At 41.4% G+C, this 19,827-nt stretch overlaps 2 protein-coding genes across 2 annotated transcripts in view; one reads left to right on the forward strand and one right to left on the reverse strand.

The window, feature by feature from the left end:
• The first annotated feature begins 220 nt into the window (after nucleotides 1–220).
• Nucleotides 221–6,148, forward strand: LOC310937549 (tubulin alpha chain-like). Its single transcript, XM_083901832.1, has 4 exons — nucleotides 221–359; nucleotides 4,013–4,235; nucleotides 4,583–4,731; nucleotides 4,970–6,148. The coding sequence occupies exons 1-4, from the start codon at nucleotides 357–359 to the stop codon at nucleotides 5,942–5,944; spliced, it is 1,350 nt and encodes a 449-aa protein (XP_083757958.1). The 5' UTR covers nucleotides 221–356; the 3' UTR covers nucleotides 5,945–6,148.
• Nucleotides 6,149–10,460: 4,312 nt separating this feature from the next.
• LOC310937527 (inactive dipeptidyl peptidase 10-like) overlaps nucleotides 10,461–19,827 on the reverse strand; it is a gene marked incomplete at both ends in the record, with an annotated part of 48,442 nt that continues 39,075 nt past the window's right edge. The window contains 13 exons of the mRNA XM_083901810.1: nucleotides 10,461–10,592; nucleotides 11,939–12,012; nucleotides 12,130–12,202; nucleotides 14,079–14,137; nucleotides 14,580–14,679; nucleotides 16,431–16,485; nucleotides 16,729–16,794; nucleotides 16,892–17,020; nucleotides 17,389–17,458; nucleotides 17,586–17,684; nucleotides 19,065–19,112; nucleotides 19,220–19,338; nucleotides 19,435–19,482. Coding sequence (XP_083757936.1) covers nucleotides 10,461–10,592; nucleotides 11,939–12,012; nucleotides 12,130–12,202; nucleotides 14,079–14,137; nucleotides 14,580–14,679; nucleotides 16,431–16,485; nucleotides 16,729–16,794; nucleotides 16,892–17,020; nucleotides 17,389–17,458; nucleotides 17,586–17,684; nucleotides 19,065–19,112; nucleotides 19,220–19,338; nucleotides 19,435–19,482 — 1,072 coding nt within the window. The remainder of the gene's footprint in view (nucleotides 10,593–11,938; nucleotides 12,013–12,129; nucleotides 12,203–14,078; nucleotides 14,138–14,579; nucleotides 14,680–16,430; nucleotides 16,486–16,728; nucleotides 16,795–16,891; nucleotides 17,021–17,388; nucleotides 17,459–17,585; nucleotides 17,685–19,064; nucleotides 19,113–19,219; nucleotides 19,339–19,434; nucleotides 19,483–19,827) is intronic.

The raw sequence follows: 19,827 nt of genomic DNA on the forward strand, positions 1-19,827 counted from the left end.
ATCTATCTATCTATCTATCTATCTATCTATCTATCTATCTATCTGAATTTAAAATGCATTGCAAATTATAATATTTCAAATTCCTACCACCATGTACATCCTATTAAACCAAAAGGCCAAACAGGAAGTTGAAGCAATAAAAAAGGGGGGGCTGTGGGGGATTTTTTAAAAGAAGAACGTAGCAGCTGTTGATGGCTCCTCCTCCTCCTCTCCACCCACTGCTGAAGTTATAAAAGAGTGTATGACACACTGTGGTGAAACCTCTCTTACAGAGCTCCCATTATAGTGCACTGTGAGAATCCACAAGTTGAAGAACCTCTCCTCCAATACAAAAAAAGGACAATCAAAGTATCAGAATGGTGAGTATCAGGTCATTATTACATTATTAACAATTAATGACTTACTAACAACTTTTGAAGATTTATTTCTGACTGCTGGTGAAAACTGTGAGTCTTATCTGACATGTGACCAGGAAAACTTTATCGAAACCATAGTTTTCCTCCTCTATCTGCTCAAATTCCTATTAAACATAACGGTCTCCTTATGAGACACAGTCTGCCTCTGCTGTGGCGTGTAACACACAGGCACAGGAAGCCTTTGTGTGTTCAAAATGGTGAAAAAAACATAGTCAGGCTGTGGAAATGTGCTTCCAGGCCTGTGGACTGCAGCCCCAGTAAAGGTTAACTGTTTCCATATGGTGTTTGGGGAGCTGTCAGTCAGGAGGGTGTGCTTATTTGCCCCACTAGTTGGGAATGCTGATGTGGCTTCCAGCAGTCGCTCTTGTGAATTTCACATTTTTATGCCCGCAGTTCACTGCTGTGCTGATAAGCTGCTGCATTCCTGCAGGGCTGAAGCTGCTGCTATTGGCTCATTTTAATACATACATTTAAAGACACACTCATTGCAAACGCAGTAAGAATCACTCAAAAAACACAAATCTTTCTTGTTGAACATGAGAGGAAACACATGGCATGACATTTCTGGCACAGCGTTCACCTTTGACTTTTGCTCTTATTTAGCAGTGAGCATGTTGCAATGTTTCGGAAAGCAGAGGAAAAACAGAAGTGAATAAGAACACTGTCAGAGACGCATGTTTTCCAAGGGGCTCAGATATGGTGCCACTTCCTGCTGCGCCATTTGGGACACACACACACACAACGTGAACAGAGGGCAAACACTTAAAGGCACAGTGAGCAACATGAAGCAACATTTAGGCTTCATCTACATGGAGGCAGTACTTTCCCTGAACAATCTTATTTTCTGTAGACAGCATCATTTCAAGAAATGTCCTCAAACACGGGAAAAACCCCCAAAATGACTCTCAAAGCGGTAGTATACATGTAATGCTGCCACAGAAATGGAGAAGTCATGGAGCACGTGCATAAAGCTTTGAAGGCTATGTAAAGTACAAACTCCAAACGCAAGAAGAATGACATCAAGTGGGGTGAAGGCTCAGAGAAGTGGGGCTATGACATCCTAATATTTGCCGAAGTTGTGTATTGGATGTATATACTGAAACGCAAGGATCACATTGTGAAAGAGAAAGGAAGAATGATGTCGCAAATCACACTTTGCGCGTCAAAGTGTGATTTCACAAGAGTCAGTTTGTCTTGTGTACATGAAAGGATGCGTTGTGGGGCAACACAGATACTTGATTTACTTTATTTTGTTTGTTTGTTCAAATAAGTTAACGGTAATGTATCGCTATATTTTGTACACGATATAAGCTGCAGTCTGGGAGTCCACACAGGTTAGTGGGTGAGACGGGGTGATCGTGTGGGTGTGTGGGGGGGTGGGGGGGGGCTCACTCAAAATAGCAGACTGCTGAGCTGTGCTGCCATACTTAGCATGTCACTGTGACTCTATAACAAAAGCTTTTTGTACAACACGTGGAGATCATCATTCAAAACAAGTACAAAATCCACGCTGAAATAAGAAAAATAAGAATTCTTGTCATTTTTATTCATCCACCCAGCAAAAAAAGCTGGACATTTCACTTGTAATCTTGTGAAAATTATGTCATAAAGCATTGTCACTCAGCTATAACATCATGTTGTTTCTACTCTGGGTCGTCCATAGTAAAATATAACTAGTCAAAGGTCAAAGGTTTGGAATTTACAGCAACACACATATTTTACTGGATCTTGTCAAAATGAGTTTGTGGTCTGTTAACACAAAATCATTTATCATCGGGGTTGGTTAAACGGCGCATAATGACACGTCAACGGCAATAATTACCTTGGGAGTGTTCTCTAAACACCAGTGAAAGCACGTCTGCAGTGATAATGTTGGCACACGACGTCTGGAGATCAGCAGGAATTGATTTCCTGCAGGAAAGATGCAGATTTCTTTGTTATAAAGATCCAGTGTGTAAGAATTGGTGACATCTAACGGCGAGACAGCAGATTGTAACTAACAGAGGGGCCTCCGCTGCTCACCCCTCCTTCCCCACACATGTCAGGGAACTATGGTGGTCTGTGCATCGTGGAAAGAATGTGTGTCTTTGTTTGTGTAGTAATATAAAGCTTCAAAATGAAAAATGAACGCTCTAGCTGGTTTGGAAACATGGCAGCACAATAATAGCCAGACTCAGTAAAGCAAGGCCCTTGCCAAAAGTACATTTAAAGGTGCATTATGTAATAGATCTAAAGCAACTGGTCGTAAAATCCTCCTAATATGTCACAGAGACTCAGGAATAATGTTCATATAACAAACTGAACTCGTCAACAACAACAGTACAGCCAAAATATTTGCATTGAAAAAAATATTTTGCAGACTGCAAATCATGTTTATGTTTTGAAATCATGTTTTGGCATGTGGCGCCACCTACCGCCGTCTACCAATCATTGCAGTCAGTAGAGTCTCAGCTGCCGAGCAAGCACGGGTTGCCAGAAAACCAAACCTAAAAGACCTCGGTATTTTGAATTTGAATGTAGTAACCGTTTTTGGCCACATTCTTACATATGGCACCTTTAATCCTTTAACACCGATCCCAAGTGAAATTTGCATTACATTATTATGAAGGTCAAAATGTGGTAATCGCGGTAATATGACTCACGGTGCTGCAGGAAGCCGGAGAATCAGCGTCTTTGTCACCGGAGAGGAGAGTTACATAACAAATGTTATTTTAAATATGTTTTATACTGTTCAAATTTCAAATTCAACACGTACTATATTCATTTTAAATTGTTAATACACTATTTTAACATGAACAACCAGATATTGAAAGGTATTCTAGAAAAAACGGCAAAAGCACTTAGACACAGGACATTTTCTGTCCCTTTTATGGTTAAAATAAGCAAAAAAAAAGTCCAGATGGACACTTTGTGACTTGTTAAAGGGTTAAATGGCTGATTCTCAGTCCATGACAACCAAAGTATTTTTTATATTAAATAAGTCATACACTTACGAAGACTAAGTATGAATAGTGGGTATTATTATATGTAATTTCCACCAATACATTTTCCTAAATGCTACACACTGGTCCTTTCATGGTGCACTCAACCTCTTTTGAACAGTCCCGGAGTAACAGGACAGAAGACACTGCATTCTGAACTCACTCGGGTCAAATGTTTTCTCCAAATACCAAACGCGTTTCACTCCACTGCACTCACTAAACCACTGCATCCCCTGTCACCCACATCATTTACAAGAAACCCTTTCAGCATGGTGTGGAAGACCTTTGACCCCCGGAAGGCTTTCTGACAAGACTGTGCTAATCAGCAAAGGGTCCTTATTTAGACCAGTGATCAGATCACACACCCTTGCAAGGATGCGCGGGCAATTAAAAGATTTCCCAAACCTTGCGAGAAGAAGACATGACCAGACTCAAACTCCAGCAAGCTGAGACAGGTTTAATGTTTGCACTGTAGAAGCCTTTCAGAAAAATGCTCTGACCTACTTATGTTTTTAAATGTTCCTTTTCAGAAGCCAGACGCTGATCGTAATCTGCAGTCAGACCAGAAATCACTTTGCTGTTACATTAATAACAATCCCCCCCCCCCCTCCACAGCGTGAGTGCATCTCCATTCATGTGGGCCAGGCCGGTGTCCAGATGGGCAACACTTGCTGGGAGCTGTACTGCTTGGAGCACGGCATTCAGCCTGACGGCCACATGCAGAAGGACAAGCCCTCCGGAGGCTACGACGACTCTTTCACCACCTTCTTCAGTGAGACTGGCAACGGGAAGTACGTGCCCAGGGCCATCTTTGTCGACCTGGAGCCCACTGTGATTGGTGAGGAGGAAAACGTGTTCTGTCTCATTCCATCTTTTTTTTTTTTTTTTTTTTATTTATTTAAACACTCCTCCTTCTGTTTATGGAGTGGAGCTGACATGATCGAGCAAAGTGAATTACCGAGCGAGAGAAGGAAGCAACAAAGTCAATAAAGCTGTAAAGATTAATCCAGTTGATCATAAACTAAGTTATAGTGGATGTCAAAATAGTGCAAAACATTAAATACAAACACTCAAATTAAACCTGAAAGTGGAATCAATACAACATTTTTACAGTTTATATATTTATAATTTTTAAACTGGGCCAATTTATTTTACTTTAACTCTAGCTCTGCTCTCTTTTTTTAGATGAAGTTCGCTCAGGCACGTACCGACAGCTCTTTCACCCGGAGCAGCTGATCTCAGGCAAAGAGGACGCCGCCAACAACTATGCACGTGGTCACTACACTGTAGGAAAAGAGCACATCGACAATGTTCTGCACAGGATCCGCAAACTGGTAAGTGGCATGGCTTAGGGCTGAAAATTCTTAAATGTGTTTTTCCTGGTAAGAAAAAGACACCATTCATCTCGTGTCTCAAGTGGAAAAAAACCCACATTGACATTGCTTTTGTGAGTTGATTGAAAACCAACGTATCAAGTAAAATTTAATAAAATCGTACAGAAATTAAAGAAGGAAATCCTGTTTTTATTCTTGATATTAAAAATTCATAACAGTGTGTCCTTTCTTTTTTCAGGCTGACCAGTGCACAGGTCTCCAAGGTTTCCTGGTCTTCCACTCTTTTGGGGGAGGAACTGGCTCTGGTTTCACCTCTCTGCTGATGGAGCGCCTCTCAGTGGATTTTGGCAAGAAGTCCAAGCTGGAGTTTGCCATCTACCCAGCTCCTCAGGTGTCTACCGCGGTGGTAGAGCCCTACAACTCCATCCTGACCACCCACACCACGCTGGAGCACTCTGACTGCGCCTTCATGGTGGACAATGAGGCCATCTACGACATCTGCCGCAGGAACCTGGACATCGACCGTCCCACCTACACCAATCTAAATCGCCTCATCAGCCAGATTGTGTCCTCCATCACCGCCTCCCTGCGCTTTGATGGCGCTCTGAACGTGGACTTGACCGAGTTCCAGACCAACCTGGTGCCCTACCCTCGAATCCACTTCCCCCTGGCCACCTATGCTCCGGTTATCTCAGCAGAGAAAGCCTATCATGAGCAGCTCACTGTGTCTGAGATCACCAATGCCTGCTTTGAGCCGGCCAATCAGATGGTGAAATGCGACCCTCGTCACGGAAAGTACATGGCCTGCTGCCTTTTATATCGTGGTGACGTGGTGCCCAAAGACGTCAACGACGCCATCGCCACCATCAAGACCAAGCGCAGCATCCAGTTTGTGGACTGGTGTCCCACTGGCTTCAAGGTGGGCATCAACTACCAGCCGCCCACCGTGGTTCCTGGTGGTGACCTGGCCAAAGTGCAGAGGGCCGTGTGCATGCTGAGCAACACCACTGCCATCGCAGAGGCCTGGGCTCGACTCGACCATAAGTTTGACCTGATGTACGCCAAGAGAGCCTTCGTCCACTGGTACGTCGGAGAGGGAATGGAGGAGGGAGAGTTCTCAGAGGCCAGAGAAGACATGGCTGCCCTGGAGAAGGATTACGAAGAGGTCGGCATCGACTCGTGCGACGAGGATGAAGAGGGCGAGGAGTATTAAACCAGAGGCAGAGATGGGTTTGAGAAAGTCACCCAGATTATAATGTCCAGAATCTATTTTAATTTCCAAGAGTTGTCTACGAATTTAATAGCGTTTGGTCATTTTGAAATTGTTTTGCAGTCAAAGAGAATGTACGTTTGCCTTCTTTTTTTTTTTTTCCTTTTTTAAAAAATAAAGCTACTTCTGTTATTCATCATTACAATTCCTTGCTGTCTTTTTTAAATGTATGTAAATGTCTGATAATGTGGTTCAGAAAGTGACCTGATCACAGTTTCTCAATCATTTATCACAGATTTTCCCTTAATTCTTTTGTGATCTGCCTTGTGAAGACAAATGAATTACAAGTCGACCTTACACTTGTGTGTAACTTCACCTGGTCTTAATTATTCAATGGATCATACCTTTGAGCAGCAGTCACTTTGACAGGTCACAGGTGGAGACAGTCTAATTTATAATGACTCCCTCATGTTTCTGGGTGCTCACTCCTTACCTAACAGAGCTATCTTTAACTTGATCAGATGGGCTCTTCTCCCTGCTAAAATGTGGTGTCACAATGACAGCTGTGCAAAGGACCCATTAAATCTCCATCTGAAATCAGCTGCTCAGTTTCTCACACAAGAAAAAAAGTCCAGGTGGTACCAATCGCATAAACGACCACTGTGATCAGTTGTTTTCCAAATGTATATCTTCAGTCTGTGCCTGTTCAGCCACTACTGTGGGTAATTGTTTGACCTTTTTTTGTTGTTGTTGTTGTTGCACGTGTGTCGTGTGAATAAAAAAGCTAAATTACTAAACTAAATTATTTTTAATATAGCCATGCTGCACAGCATTGACCAGGAGATGGCAGTGTTAGATCACTGTAGGAAGAACTCAGCAAATACAGTGTGAGAGTGAATGGTGGTTTGTCTCTATGTGTGGCCCCTGTGATGAACTGGCGATCTGTCCAGGGTGTGACCCCACCTATCGCCCTCATGTGGAGGATAAAGCGGTAGAAGATACAGTTTTTCCTCTATCGGAAGTGTGAAGCCCCTTATTTCCAGTGTGGAACATGGAAACAAACATGACCTTGCAGGGGAAAATGCAGAGGGCCTATAAGAAGTGATGCAAAGACACAGATGTTATGTCCACAAACATACACAGACCGACACAAATGACGACTACAAGTAGATGCAGAGCAAAAATAAATCAACAGCTGCAAAAAACCCAAAACAACTATGATGAAGTGCATAATAACGAAGACCTGCATGATTCTGGTCGAAGTTGACTGGTGTGACCTCAGCCCCATGCTCTCAATTAAGTAAAGTGATGGATTTCTCTTTGTACAACACCTTTTTTACTCCTTCATTTCTCAACAGAACCACCAGAGACCAACGTATTTCCTGGTTCAGGTTGTAACTCACAGTTTCCTCAGTAGACAAGGCCTTCATATTGGCTCAGTAATTGCTATGATGTAATTAAAGTGGAGTGTGAGCAGTGTGGGCATGGGATTTCTGAAGGTCATGTAGGACAGAGACAAAGGTAAATGTTCCCTTCTCCTGTATTTCTGAAGTACAGGAGGATTTTTCCATTGTTTTCTTCTCAATGTGAATGTTGAGACAGCTGACAATGTTACACAGCAGGCTGCCGCACACACACAAACAGAGTTTATAAAGGAAAAGGTATTTTATATTTTATATCTTTACATCATAACTGCCTGCATGAAAGAGAGAAACAAATGTTACGTTATGATTATCCATCATTTATTAATTTTTTTCTTTCTCTCTTCATGGAGTTAATGAGTTCACTGACAAATTATCACATTATTATTTTATGTTCCGTCTAATGAGACTAAAAATAAAATGTACAACTTTTATGGCCACAGCAAATGTCTTTAATTTTATGTATGGTGATACTGCGTTTGCATCCGATTTGTCCAAGACCGACACAGCTCCAGGCCTCACCTTTTAAATTAAATTATGACGGTCGCCACGGCAACAGATTGGTAGCCAAATGCTGAGGGATTATCAACATGGCTCAAAAACCCTTCCCAGAAATTAAACTTGTAACTTGTCTCCTCTTGTCTAAAAGCTGCGTCAGTGTGATTAATGGCGCTTGTGCGCGACAGACAGTAATCCTCTGAATCACTCTCGTGCCCATCGGTCACAGTCAGGAGTGCACTCAGGCTCTGTGTTGCCATGACACTTCCAGTGTGTGACGCCTTTAAGTGCCGTCCTTTGCAGGCAACAGTACAAAAATTCAATCAGTGGAAAAACGGGACATAAAGGGACACAAATCCTGTACATCATTATATAATCATGGTTTAAAGTGGTACAAATTAATTAGCACTAATAATTAAATAAATACACACAATTAAACAAAAGTCTTGGAATGTGTCCATTCTGAGGTTTCAGTTTCCTTTTTACAGATATTTACAGAAATGTTTGCATCTTTCCTCCATCCTATTTTGGACTGATGTTTAGTCTTTCTTGGGAAAACTAACTGTTTATTTAAATATCGATTAATCAAACAGGTTCCAGGCTGAGACTGTGTACTGTCCCACTGTCTCCAGGACCAGGAGTGAGAAACCCTGCTCTAAACAGAAGACATCAAATATGCCACTTCTTAAATCTTCGAGTGGAAAAAATAATACGTTTTAATGTGTCACAATACTTTTTAAGAGGCGATAAATATAAACACAACAATAAATAATAAAAAAAAAATGTTTACAAGCCTGTACATCAGGGGTCTCAAACTGATGGCCTGGGGGCAACATGCGCCCCCCCCCCCCCTCCCATCGATTACATGCAGCCCCCCACTTAATATCATGTTATAATGAAAACATGGCTCACAACCACCACCGTCTTTTAAACACAGTGTGTAGCTGAGGCACAGCTGGCAGCGAGGTGATAGAATATAATACATGTTTGCTCGCAATTTTTTTTCATAACAGTAATAATAAGACATTTGGTCATAATTATCCCATTATTAAATGTATCATATACAACATTCAATTACATATACGCTTGTTAGGGCCCGAGCCTCGAATGGCAGTGGCCGAAACAGCACCTGGTATGAATTTTAATTGCAGTTGTCCACACTATTATTTATGTAATTTAAAATAAATGTCAGTTTTTGATATTAATACATTAATTTTGCATGTAAAGCAACTGGCCATAAAATCCTCCTAATATGTCACAGAGACTCAGGAATAATGTTCATATAACAAACTGAACTCACCAACAACAGTAGAGCCAAAATATTTGCATTAAAAAATTGCAGACTGCAAATTATGTTTTGTCATGTGGCGCCACCTACCGCCATCTACCAATCATTGCAGTCAGTAGAGTCTCAGCTGCCGAGCAACCACAGGTGGCCAGTTACGTCAGAAAACGAAACCTAAAAGACCTCGGTATTTTGAATTTGAATGTAGTAACAGTTTTTGGCCACATTCTTACATATGGCACCTTTAAGTATGCATGTGATCATTGTTTTTTCCCCCACCTTTTGTTCTCTAGGCCAGCCCCCTCTTGACCACACTAGATGTGCATTGGCCCCTAGGTCATTTGAGTTTGAGACCCCTGCTGTTCATCTATTGCTGCCTAACGTTACTGTATCACATTGCCACGCTTACGTATTACGCATTGCCCTGAACAACAACCACTCAGATTAAACATCAGGACACTATAGGCTATAAAATGATAGAGAAAAAACAAAATCAATGTTTTTCTCAAAGAATATTTGGAGCATGCGTTTAAAATAGAGTCATGACACACCGACAGAGCAGATTGGTGCAATTTTGCATCAAAACAAAACAATTTAATACTTTAGAGAAAGAGCTTGCAGTTGATAAAATGACTTGTCCAAAAATCCATTTAAAGCCAGACAATGTACAAAAAAAAAAAGAAAAAAAGAAGGAGCCTACACTGACAGATGGACATGACTGTGTTTTCTGTGACACAACTACAGTGGCCTTCGTGTACTAAAAAGGATGCAGTCGTCTTACTTTGCGCAGTAAATAAAAATGTAAATGTTGACTTGTTTGACCCTTCAGACTGCTGTAGAAACATGGCAGCACAAGATGGTGTGGCCTCTGTAAAACAAGGCCCTTGCCTAAAGTACATGTACAATGCTACTAAAATCAAAATATATACTTTTTAAACAAATTATACACTTATACAAATATACTTATGGGTATTATATTACATTTTGTCCAACAAACCCTCCTATGTTTATTGAACAAAATGTTTTTCTGTGGGATTTTTAGTATCACCCGTGATATCTCTCCAGAAGAAAGACATGATTCCTTCTGTATCTAATCCACCTGTTACATACTGTAGTTTGTTATAGTGCCCCCTATAGGTGAAAACTGAGGCGACAAGGACGGAAAATAGCCAGATCGTGGATGACGAGAAGAATGAAACATTGTTCTACGGGTATAAAACACAACATGACACACATGTCTACACACACGGTCGACACATGTATGTCAGTCTACCAGGGGCACACACGCTCGTAAAACAACAAATCAACGACCTTCTCACTCGTCGTCGTGCTGCTGGTCGAGTAGCGACGACGCATCGAGCAGACAGCCTTTAAAATAACCAATCAGGGAGTGAGTCAGCTGGACGCGGCTGCGCTCTGACAGAAAGTGTCCTTCGTCTGGATAAATCTGAAATGGAGAAACACAACAGAACAAGCTTTTTTTTAACAAACAAAACTGAAATATATACTTGTGTAATTACTTTGTGGGTAATCTTTGTAATTCACATGTTCCGCTTTTTGTACATGCCAAGTGAAAACAAAAATAGCGTCCTCTGTCCCTCTTATAGGCAGCCCACATAGGATGAAAAACACAAATTACAACCTTGACTTGGAGGACAACTGTGGTGGGATTTTGTTTTAAGCCTAAAGGAGACATATGCAAAATCAACTTTTTAATCATTTTAATCCTGGACTCTGGAAGCCCTATCAGTAGGCATAGTGTAAAAAAAGACGCAATGTTGACTTCTGCACTCATTGCTACGTCACAATGTGCTAAATTCCTGGAATTGTTGTCTCGCGGAGCTCCGCTTTGTCCCTAAAAAACATGGGACTGCTGGCGAGGGCAATAGTACCCGGAAGAGCGTAAATACGCAAAGTGTTCTATTCTTGGCTGCACAGTGCAGAACAGAGATCTACACAAACTTCCATTCTAAAGGTTGCGGACCCCTGGTCTAGATGTTTCTCTGCTCCAACACACCTGATTCAAATAGTCAGCTTGTCATCAAGCCACAGCCTGCTAACGACGCGCTCATTTGATTCAGGTGTGTTGGAGCAGGGAATCATCCAAACAACCAGTTCTTCTTTATCTTTTACAGAACGCAATTTAATTGCTTTTCTCCAAATTGTGGCACATGTGGAACCCATAAAATCCCAATCATAATTTGGTTTGTTTGAAACTCAAAGACGAGACCATTTTGTATTTATTTTTGTGACTTAACAGCTGTTAATCTTACAACAAATAGATGCTGCTGAACACTGTGGATCTCACTTAAGAAAACAATCGCAAACAATCACGAATTACAGCTAATTGTGCTTTGTGTTTTTTCCCCCCACTATATTTTAGATGGCTTAAATTGCAGGATATAATTTTTGAATACTATGCCCAGAATAAGGTAAAGTTATAAGACAACAAGCTTTATGTGCAGATCTTTTTTTACACACAAAAACAAACAACCCTCATTTACATGCATGTGTGTTTTTTTTGTGGTGACTCATCGAGGTGTGAAATAAGGTTTTATGAGCCCAGGGATGGAAAAATTGATTTAGAATTAAAAGAGCAATGTCAGCCTCGGGTAAAGTGAATAACCATGAAAAACGAGTAAATGTTGTCACAGCAGCGGCATCGTAACAGCTATTAATTATCGTCGAAAATGCGAACTTATCAGAAACGACATATTTTTCATGTGCGTGGTTTTTTCAGATGTAGTCTGAGTGATGAAACTCCTGCTGTGCAGCGAAAGAATACAAATTTACCTGCATGGTGTAGTTTGCTCCGATCTTTATTAAATGTTTGATGAGTTCTGCCGAGTGCTGGAAGTGAATGTTCGCTGTGGAGGAGAAAAAAAAGCAAGACATGCAAATAAGTGCTTTGGCGGGAGGGTTCATTCCATTTTAATGCTCTGCACTGTAAGGTTTCATAAAAAAAAAGAAATAAATGTTTGTACCGTCTGCTGTCCCATGAGCCAGAAACAGAGTTCTGCCCTGTAGACCCTTCATGTTGGTCAGAACTCTGGCCGCCTGGACACACACACACACACACACACACACACACACAAAAGTCAATGATGTCACAAAGGCTGATACTAACAACCAAACATATCATTCAACATCCTTTTTTAATGTAGTAAATGCTGGTGCATACATTTAAAAATGTGTTTTTAAAAGTGCTGTATCTAATCCTGGGCGTTCAGGATGCGTTCCTGTTCTTTATTGCTATTATAGGGCTTTGGCACCGCGTTGCATTCTGGGAAGTGACGGCCATGTTGATGGCTTGCGCGAATGTAAACGAACAGCAAGTCCAAGTGGAAGTGAAGTAGTACAGGAAGTAAAGGAAGCCTCCAACATGGCGTAATGTAAACGTAAAGTAATGACGTCACATCCCCGGACCCTATTATAAAAGATTTAGTGCTGTGCAAAAGGTTAAGGCGCGTTAACGCATGGCACGTTTCCATGATGACTGACCGGAAAAAGACGCGCATGACGTCATGTTTACGTGCCGCGACACTGGAGTCCAGGCACCGGTTAGCTCCGTTAGCTGAATTACCTCCTTTAAGCGCGCCTACAGTGGAACTGGAGCGGTCTGCTTATTAGACGAAAAGAGCAGCGCTACAAGTAACCAGCTTACCTGTGTACTGCATATGTGTGTCTCTGTTTTTAAAGTTTAGCGTTACTTTACAGACTCATTTTAACAATCCGGAGTCACGTAAACTTGGCGTCACGTGTGTCTTTTTCGGGTCAGTCGTCATGGAAACGTGTCGTGCGTTAATGTTGACGCGTTAGCGTTTGACAGGACTAAATAGATTAGACTTATATTATACATTTGGTTTTTGAACTTGGGTACTTTAATTCAAAGGAAATCAATCATTTAGACATTTAAACGGACGTTTTATTTACGTATACGAGTACTCTGCAGAGATGCACATTTTCCAGTTGATTTGTGTTTGTGCATGAGGTCATCTCTCTACCTTTACTCCTGTATCCATCAGGGAATCAAACTGGCAGATTTTTCTGGCCTCGCATTTTGATAACCCATTTATTTCAGTGACTGCTTTCGGTCTCCCGAGGACAGGGCGAGTAATGATGTCCCCGTGATTATTGTCTGATCATATTGTGCCACATCTCTCATTTTTGGATGTGAGTTAACACACACATGCACACGCACACGCACGTACGCAGCTGTGAGAGTCACAAAAATAGCGTCCTCTGTCCCACTTAAAGGCAGCCCACATAGGACGAAAAACACTAATTACAACCTTGACTTGGAGGACAACTGTGGTGGGATTTTGTTTTTCTTTTGTTTCAAAGGTGCATTATGTAATAAACTGGCCAGGAATAATATTCATATAACATACTGAACCAACAACAGTACAGCCAAAATATTTGCATTGAAACTGCATTTTTTTGCAGACTGCAAATCATGTTTATGTTTTGAAATCATGTTTTGGCATGTGGCGCCCCCTACCCCCTACCGCCGTCTACCAATCATTGCAGTCAGTAGAGTCTCAGCTGCCGAGCAACCACGGGTTGCCAGTTACGTCAGAAAACGAAACTTAAAAGACGTCAGTGTTTTGAATTTGAATGTAGTAACCGTTTTTGGCCACATTCTTACATATGGCACCTTTAATCCTACACCTCTGGTATTTAATTTTTTTTTTTTCTTAATGCAACAGTGTTTCTCAATCCTGGGTCTGGTAAACCACACTGTCCTGCATGTTCTAGATGTTTCCCTGCTCCATCACACCTGATTCAAATAGTCAGCTTGTCATCAAGCCACAGCCTGCTGTGTTGGAGCAGGGTAAAAAATTATCCTTCCACTTCGGTATTGTTTTGTTTGACTCTTAAAAAAAATGGAATAAGCTCAGCAACAGATAAATGACTGGTAGAAGCATCTCACTTGGTATCTGTTCTCCTCGGATGAAAGCAAGCCAAAGTATCTCTCAGAAAATGCAGAGGCTGAAAGAGAAAGAAGTGATGTTGAGTATAATAAGAAAGAAATGGTGCTTTTGAGCAGAAAACAACATAAATGCTTCTTCTTTATACTTCTAATGAATACAGGAAGACATTTCCCAGGTTTTAAAGTAAGTAAGTAGTGTTTCAGTAGTGAAGTAGTCGATATATTCTGCTTTTGCTTAAAATACAAGAACAAAAAAAGGATTTTTCAGAGACACTTGAGCTTTTCAATTCTAATCACACTCTGCAGCTCGACTGTTTGCCCTAATACTGGTCCCAGAAATGAAGGCTTTTCATCTTAAACTTCAATAAGCCTAAATTCCCAAAAGCAGAACCTACAAATCACAATACCCAGACAATATATGTAGCAGCAGCAGCAGGAGCAGGCGTTATAAAATATTTGCATTTCCCTGCAGCGGGCAGTAAAGAGGAGTTTCTTGCTCACCGTACATGGACCAGTCAATGATGGGAGCCTGAGCTGCAGCACATCGGAGCAGCCACTCCGTCGACTTCAGCATTGTCAGTGTCAGGAAGCCGCCGTAGTCCTGACGGAAACACATTGAGACTGAATTAACACTCAACGTACACTCAGTGGTCATTTTCTATTTAGAAAACCAGTGCAGTCCATGGCTGATTTTCTTGTCACAATATAACAACAAATGATATAAAAATGTAATTGACTTAAACTGACACTTATGGTCTTATCTCTCCAATCTGCATTTGTGTCCATACTGCAGTTCGTGCACTATTATTCTCAATAAAAATAATGTTATTAACTAGATATTAACAACCCCCAAAAAGGTAGTGCTAAACCTGAACTTATACTACTTGTCACGGAAGTTCCTCCATTTTTATCACTCGGTAATGCCATAAAGATAAATGTCAAATAAATTCCAAATCCCATTATAGACGGTTCAGAATGAGCAGTTGGTGGGTTTAAATGTTGTGGCTGGTCCGTGTAGGTTTCATCATACACACATTACACTGGCTTTATTTGCTCTTTTTCATTCAGACTAATTTCATTTATATGTGACAGATAATATGTGTTTAAACAGTATTTAAACTGTGAAATCTTCCAGTCACAAGCCCTGCATTAACGCATGTGCTTTTTTGTTTGGACAATAAGTCTTTAACATTGGGTATTTAATTCTTTCTGTGCCTTGTATCCAGTTTTATTTTGTATTTTTTCCTCATGTGGACCTTGTCCTGTCTTTCCCTTTGATTCTCTGTCCCGCCCTAATGTGTTTCACCTGTCTCTCATCAGTCACACCTGTGTCTGATCAGCCCTGTTGCCTCTCCAGTGTATTTAGTCTCTGTGCTCCTCAGTGTCCATGTGGGTTTGTTTTTTTTAAACCTGCATTTGGGTCCTAATGTTTGATGTAGTGTTTACACACTGTGACACTTTCATCCATTTGAAATACATCAATCTTGAATGATATGAATTTCCAATTGCAATAAATCACTTTGAGTTCTTACTTCATAAAAATTGGACAGGGAGTTTGTGAATAAATTAAACCAAGGCTATTCAACTTAAGGCCTGGGGGCCAGATCAGGCCCTTCAAGCAATTTGGACCGGCCCGGGACCATTAACCCATAAATAATGAATGTATTATTAAAAAGCCAGTAAAACCGTAACTTTGCCTATTTCTGGCACTTTACGACACTTCGCGACACTTCGTGACACTTTGTGCCCCTTTTTGGCAAATACTAGTATAGCTGTAATGTATGTACCAGAATATTTTGCACTAAGAGAGAACTGTAGCAGTTGTACCTGAATATTATTGGTACTGTTACTTAGATTTCAGCTAAAACAGCCTTTTGTGGCCATTGCACCTTAATGTTGTTTATATTGTTACCTCTAATTTTGTAAGAGCCAATTGTGACAGTTATACCCAAATGTTGGTAGTACTGTAACCTTTTTGCACTATACGCAAATTGTATTGTACCTGAATATTGGTGGTTTTGTGACTTACCTTTTTAGTACAAAACTAGCAGCCAAGTGCTAAATAATTGAAAACTTTTTTTGTATCTATTTGTATCCGTTTACTGTACATGTAACACAAAATAGTAGTACAGGGATAGACTGGCCCACTGGCTGGACAGCCTTCCGAAAAGTCGGCTGTCCGGAAATTTCAGTTGAATAGCCCTGAATTAAACTAATCATGATTCATGTTTACAGCAATCCCATCCAGGAAACATATTCATTAAAAAAATTTAAATGTGTAAACAGTCCTAAGATTAAATGTGCTAATGAATGAAAGAAAAGTCAGCGTCTGATGCAGCCTGACAGACGAACCTCTCCAAATACTCCGACTCGAGTGCGATCGATGAACGGCAGCTCAATCAGGTATCTGAAGAACACACAGGTTAACTTCATTAGTGAATGAAAGCGGTCTCAGGAGGGAGATTAGATTTACGCACAAAATAAGAGGCCCACAGGAGGACAAAGGTTAATCTTTGACTGATCAAGAGACACGGCTGCTGAGAAGAGATGCAGATCATCATCGTGAACATGTTTTCTTTTCATTTTGTTTTCATGGGAAGCAAAAAAATAATTGAATATTCTCTGAAATGATTCACCGGTCATTACGTACTCGAGCGCTGCAATCTGGTCGTCTGCGTCCACTGTGCCGAGCCTCATGTGAACCTGCTTCAAAACCCTGTCAGTTGACGGAGAAAAGCCAGAAAGAATTAGTGCAGACACAGAGACAGAGAGAGAGGGAGAGTCTTTGCTGTGTTGTTGATTATTTATGTCACCTTTGACCTCTGAACCCTGACCCTCGGCCGTCAACTCTCGCCACAATGACCTGGTCGGATCCGACCAGCACCGAGTGCCAGTCCAGACTGAACTCATCCGTCACCGTCTGATCGCCAGGAAAACTCCCACTATCACAACAACAGCATACAGACACTTTATTCACCTTCACAATAATACTGCTGTGTCAATCTGACATACAACTAATCACTTCCTGTGTGCAGCATGGGAATGGGCAACATGAAATCTCTCAATACTAAGAGATGTAGAGAGACCCTTTCCAGAACCTATATAGCCTTCCACTGACACATGTGCACGTGCATATCTTTCTATAAAATGCTAAAGTTGTTAATGTCCAACTCTTATTTGGTTTGACACAACTTTGTGTCCATTTAAAATGGATCCACGGACGTTTACATTGTAGCTATAATGTGAAATGTTAGGGAACAATGCATTTGGCAGCCTGCAGGTAAAAAATTGAAATGTAATCACAGCTTACATAACGAGGAGGAGGCCGTAGAGGAGGGACTCCGAGAAGTCGGGAGGATAGATGAGCTTCACAGGAAGCTCTGTGTTTGTGAGAGAGGGAAGACGGAGAAACAGCAGAGGGGAGAGCGGGAGATAACACTCATGTCATTCATGTCCTGTAAGTGGTTTCATTATCTCACAAAGCTGCTCAGTGTGTATCAGCTGTACCGTAGTTGTCGTTAGAGATGATCCTGATGTCGGTGTGAACCGTTCTCTTCGTCTCCAGCGCAGTCCGCAGAGGCAGGTTGTTCTCCAAGATGAAATATGCTGTTTGAAGTGAACACACATTTTTTTTGATAATTAATTTAACAGACAAACACATTTAGAGCATGCAGAGCCTTAGATGCACGTTCATTGCCATGTGTTTGTGTTTGGAGGATTACTGAAAAAATAATGAAATTCATTGAAGACTATTTTTAAGCAATGTTGTGCCAAATGGGGTTAGGGCTACAAATCTACAAATATCCTTTAGTTATAAACTAAAAAAGCATTAGAAACATATATATTGAGAGTGAAAAACTTTACCCTAACATTTTAATTGCCTTTGAAAAAACTCCAGGGGCAACGGTAGCTAGGGGCAAAGGTAGCCGTGGTAGAGCGAGTCATCTTTCAAATGGAAGGTTGTGGGTTTGAGTCCCAGCTCCGCTAGGCTACATGCCGATGTGTCCTTGGGAAAGAAACTTAACCCCACGTTGCTCCTGACAGCTGTGCGTGAATGGGTGAATGGCAAAGTGCAGGGTTTCCTCTCTCCTGGTCATGGTGAGCCACTGTCCTGCACGTTTTAGTCGTTTCCCCTGCTCAAACACACCTGATTCAAATGGTCAGCTCGTCAGTAAGCTCTGCTGAAACCTGATAACGAACCATTTTGTTTGAATCAGGTGTTTTGGAGCAGGGAAACGCCTGAAAATCTGCTGTAGTGTTAAGCAGCTTTGAGTGGTCATCAAGACTAGAAAAGCACTATATAAACATTGTGAACAAAACAAGTTTGACTGATTTATTACACTCTTGTTTCACGTGAAGCAGCAATTACACACAAGGGGAGCACTGCAGAAAACAGCAAGGCAATCAGAGATGGCAGACTTCGCAACAAGCCTCTGGCGGCCTCTGCTGGTCACATTGGCAAGTGCAAGCGCGGAAGCACAAACAAACAGAAACACAGAGCCACTAAAAACAATACTTCACTCCCACGTCGTTGGGTGAAGTAAGTAAACCTGTCCTGCTTGAGCAGCCATTCATAAGTGGATGTTTCCTGTCAGATATTTGCGTGTCCTCTAGGTGGTGCAGGTGAGCAGTGAGGTCATGCAGAGGTAAAAACCACTACTTCATCCTCAAGACAATAGTAGCATTTTTATTTTATAACCACTATTCCACACAGGAGGCTGCATTTCTATTGTTGTATCACACACAGCTCAGTGTTTTCCTCTCTAAACAGGAGCACTAACTATCAGCTACGTTACACAGATGAGATGAATCATAGCCATTTAACGTGTGGTAATAAAAAAAAAAACATCTTGAAAATGTACAAATTACCAGCGTTGTCTGGCTCAACAGCTGCTCGTGTTTTCAATCAAACAACAGCACATCCATCCGCTCACATCAGCACACAGTGGTTTCATTTATTAAATGTACATAAGCATGACTACTCACAGCCCACGTCATCAAAACTTAAAAGCAGCACAGCTGGAATCCCAGGGCCTGCAAGAGAAAGAATCATACTTATGCCATCGTACTTGTGTAAATAAATCGTTATGCAAAAAGTTATGCATGTAACTATTCAATAATATGAGGTTTTACTCACTGACCTTTACAGTGTAGGATGGAATGATGTGCATCAGGGTGAACGTCTGCGTCAAAGAAGGTGCACTCCTCCTTAAGTCCACAGGTGAGGCATCGCCGTGGAAACAGGCCGAGGGTGGACACACTGTCAGGGAAAGGAGGTGCAAACGTTGACTGACCACAGTGCATCACACACAGTTATAGCGGGAAATAGACACAGTGAAACGTGCTTATGTTGTACCTGTATAAGTGTCTCTGCTGTGCCGATTCCTCTGTGCTCAGAAAGTATCTGTGTGTGGAGAAAAGCAGAGCAGCTAAAGTAGGACAAGGTCGCCGATCCATTATGTATCGGCCTTGGCTGCCTGCTGCACAAAACAAAAAGCCCGCGCGATTCACAGAAGACATCAAAAAAACATACATTCACATTAATCGGTCATTGTGGTGGAGAAATAAACTGCACAGCATACCTGTTCATTTGGAGGTGTCGTTAAATGCTTGGCGACAATCGAGTTGTATTTAAGGAGGATGTTCCAAAGATAGATTTGCAACCGCAAGTCATATTGCAACCGACTCTTTAATAATTTATTTTCTAATGCGTTTTCACAGTGAATCATGTCTGCAGATCTAGGGCACA

The sequence above is a fragment of the Microchirus variegatus genome (genome assembly GCF_963457635.1).
Source record: "Microchirus variegatus genome assembly, chromosome: 1".
NCBI lineage: Eukaryota > Metazoa > Chordata > Actinopteri > Pleuronectiformes > Soleidae > Microchirus > Microchirus variegatus.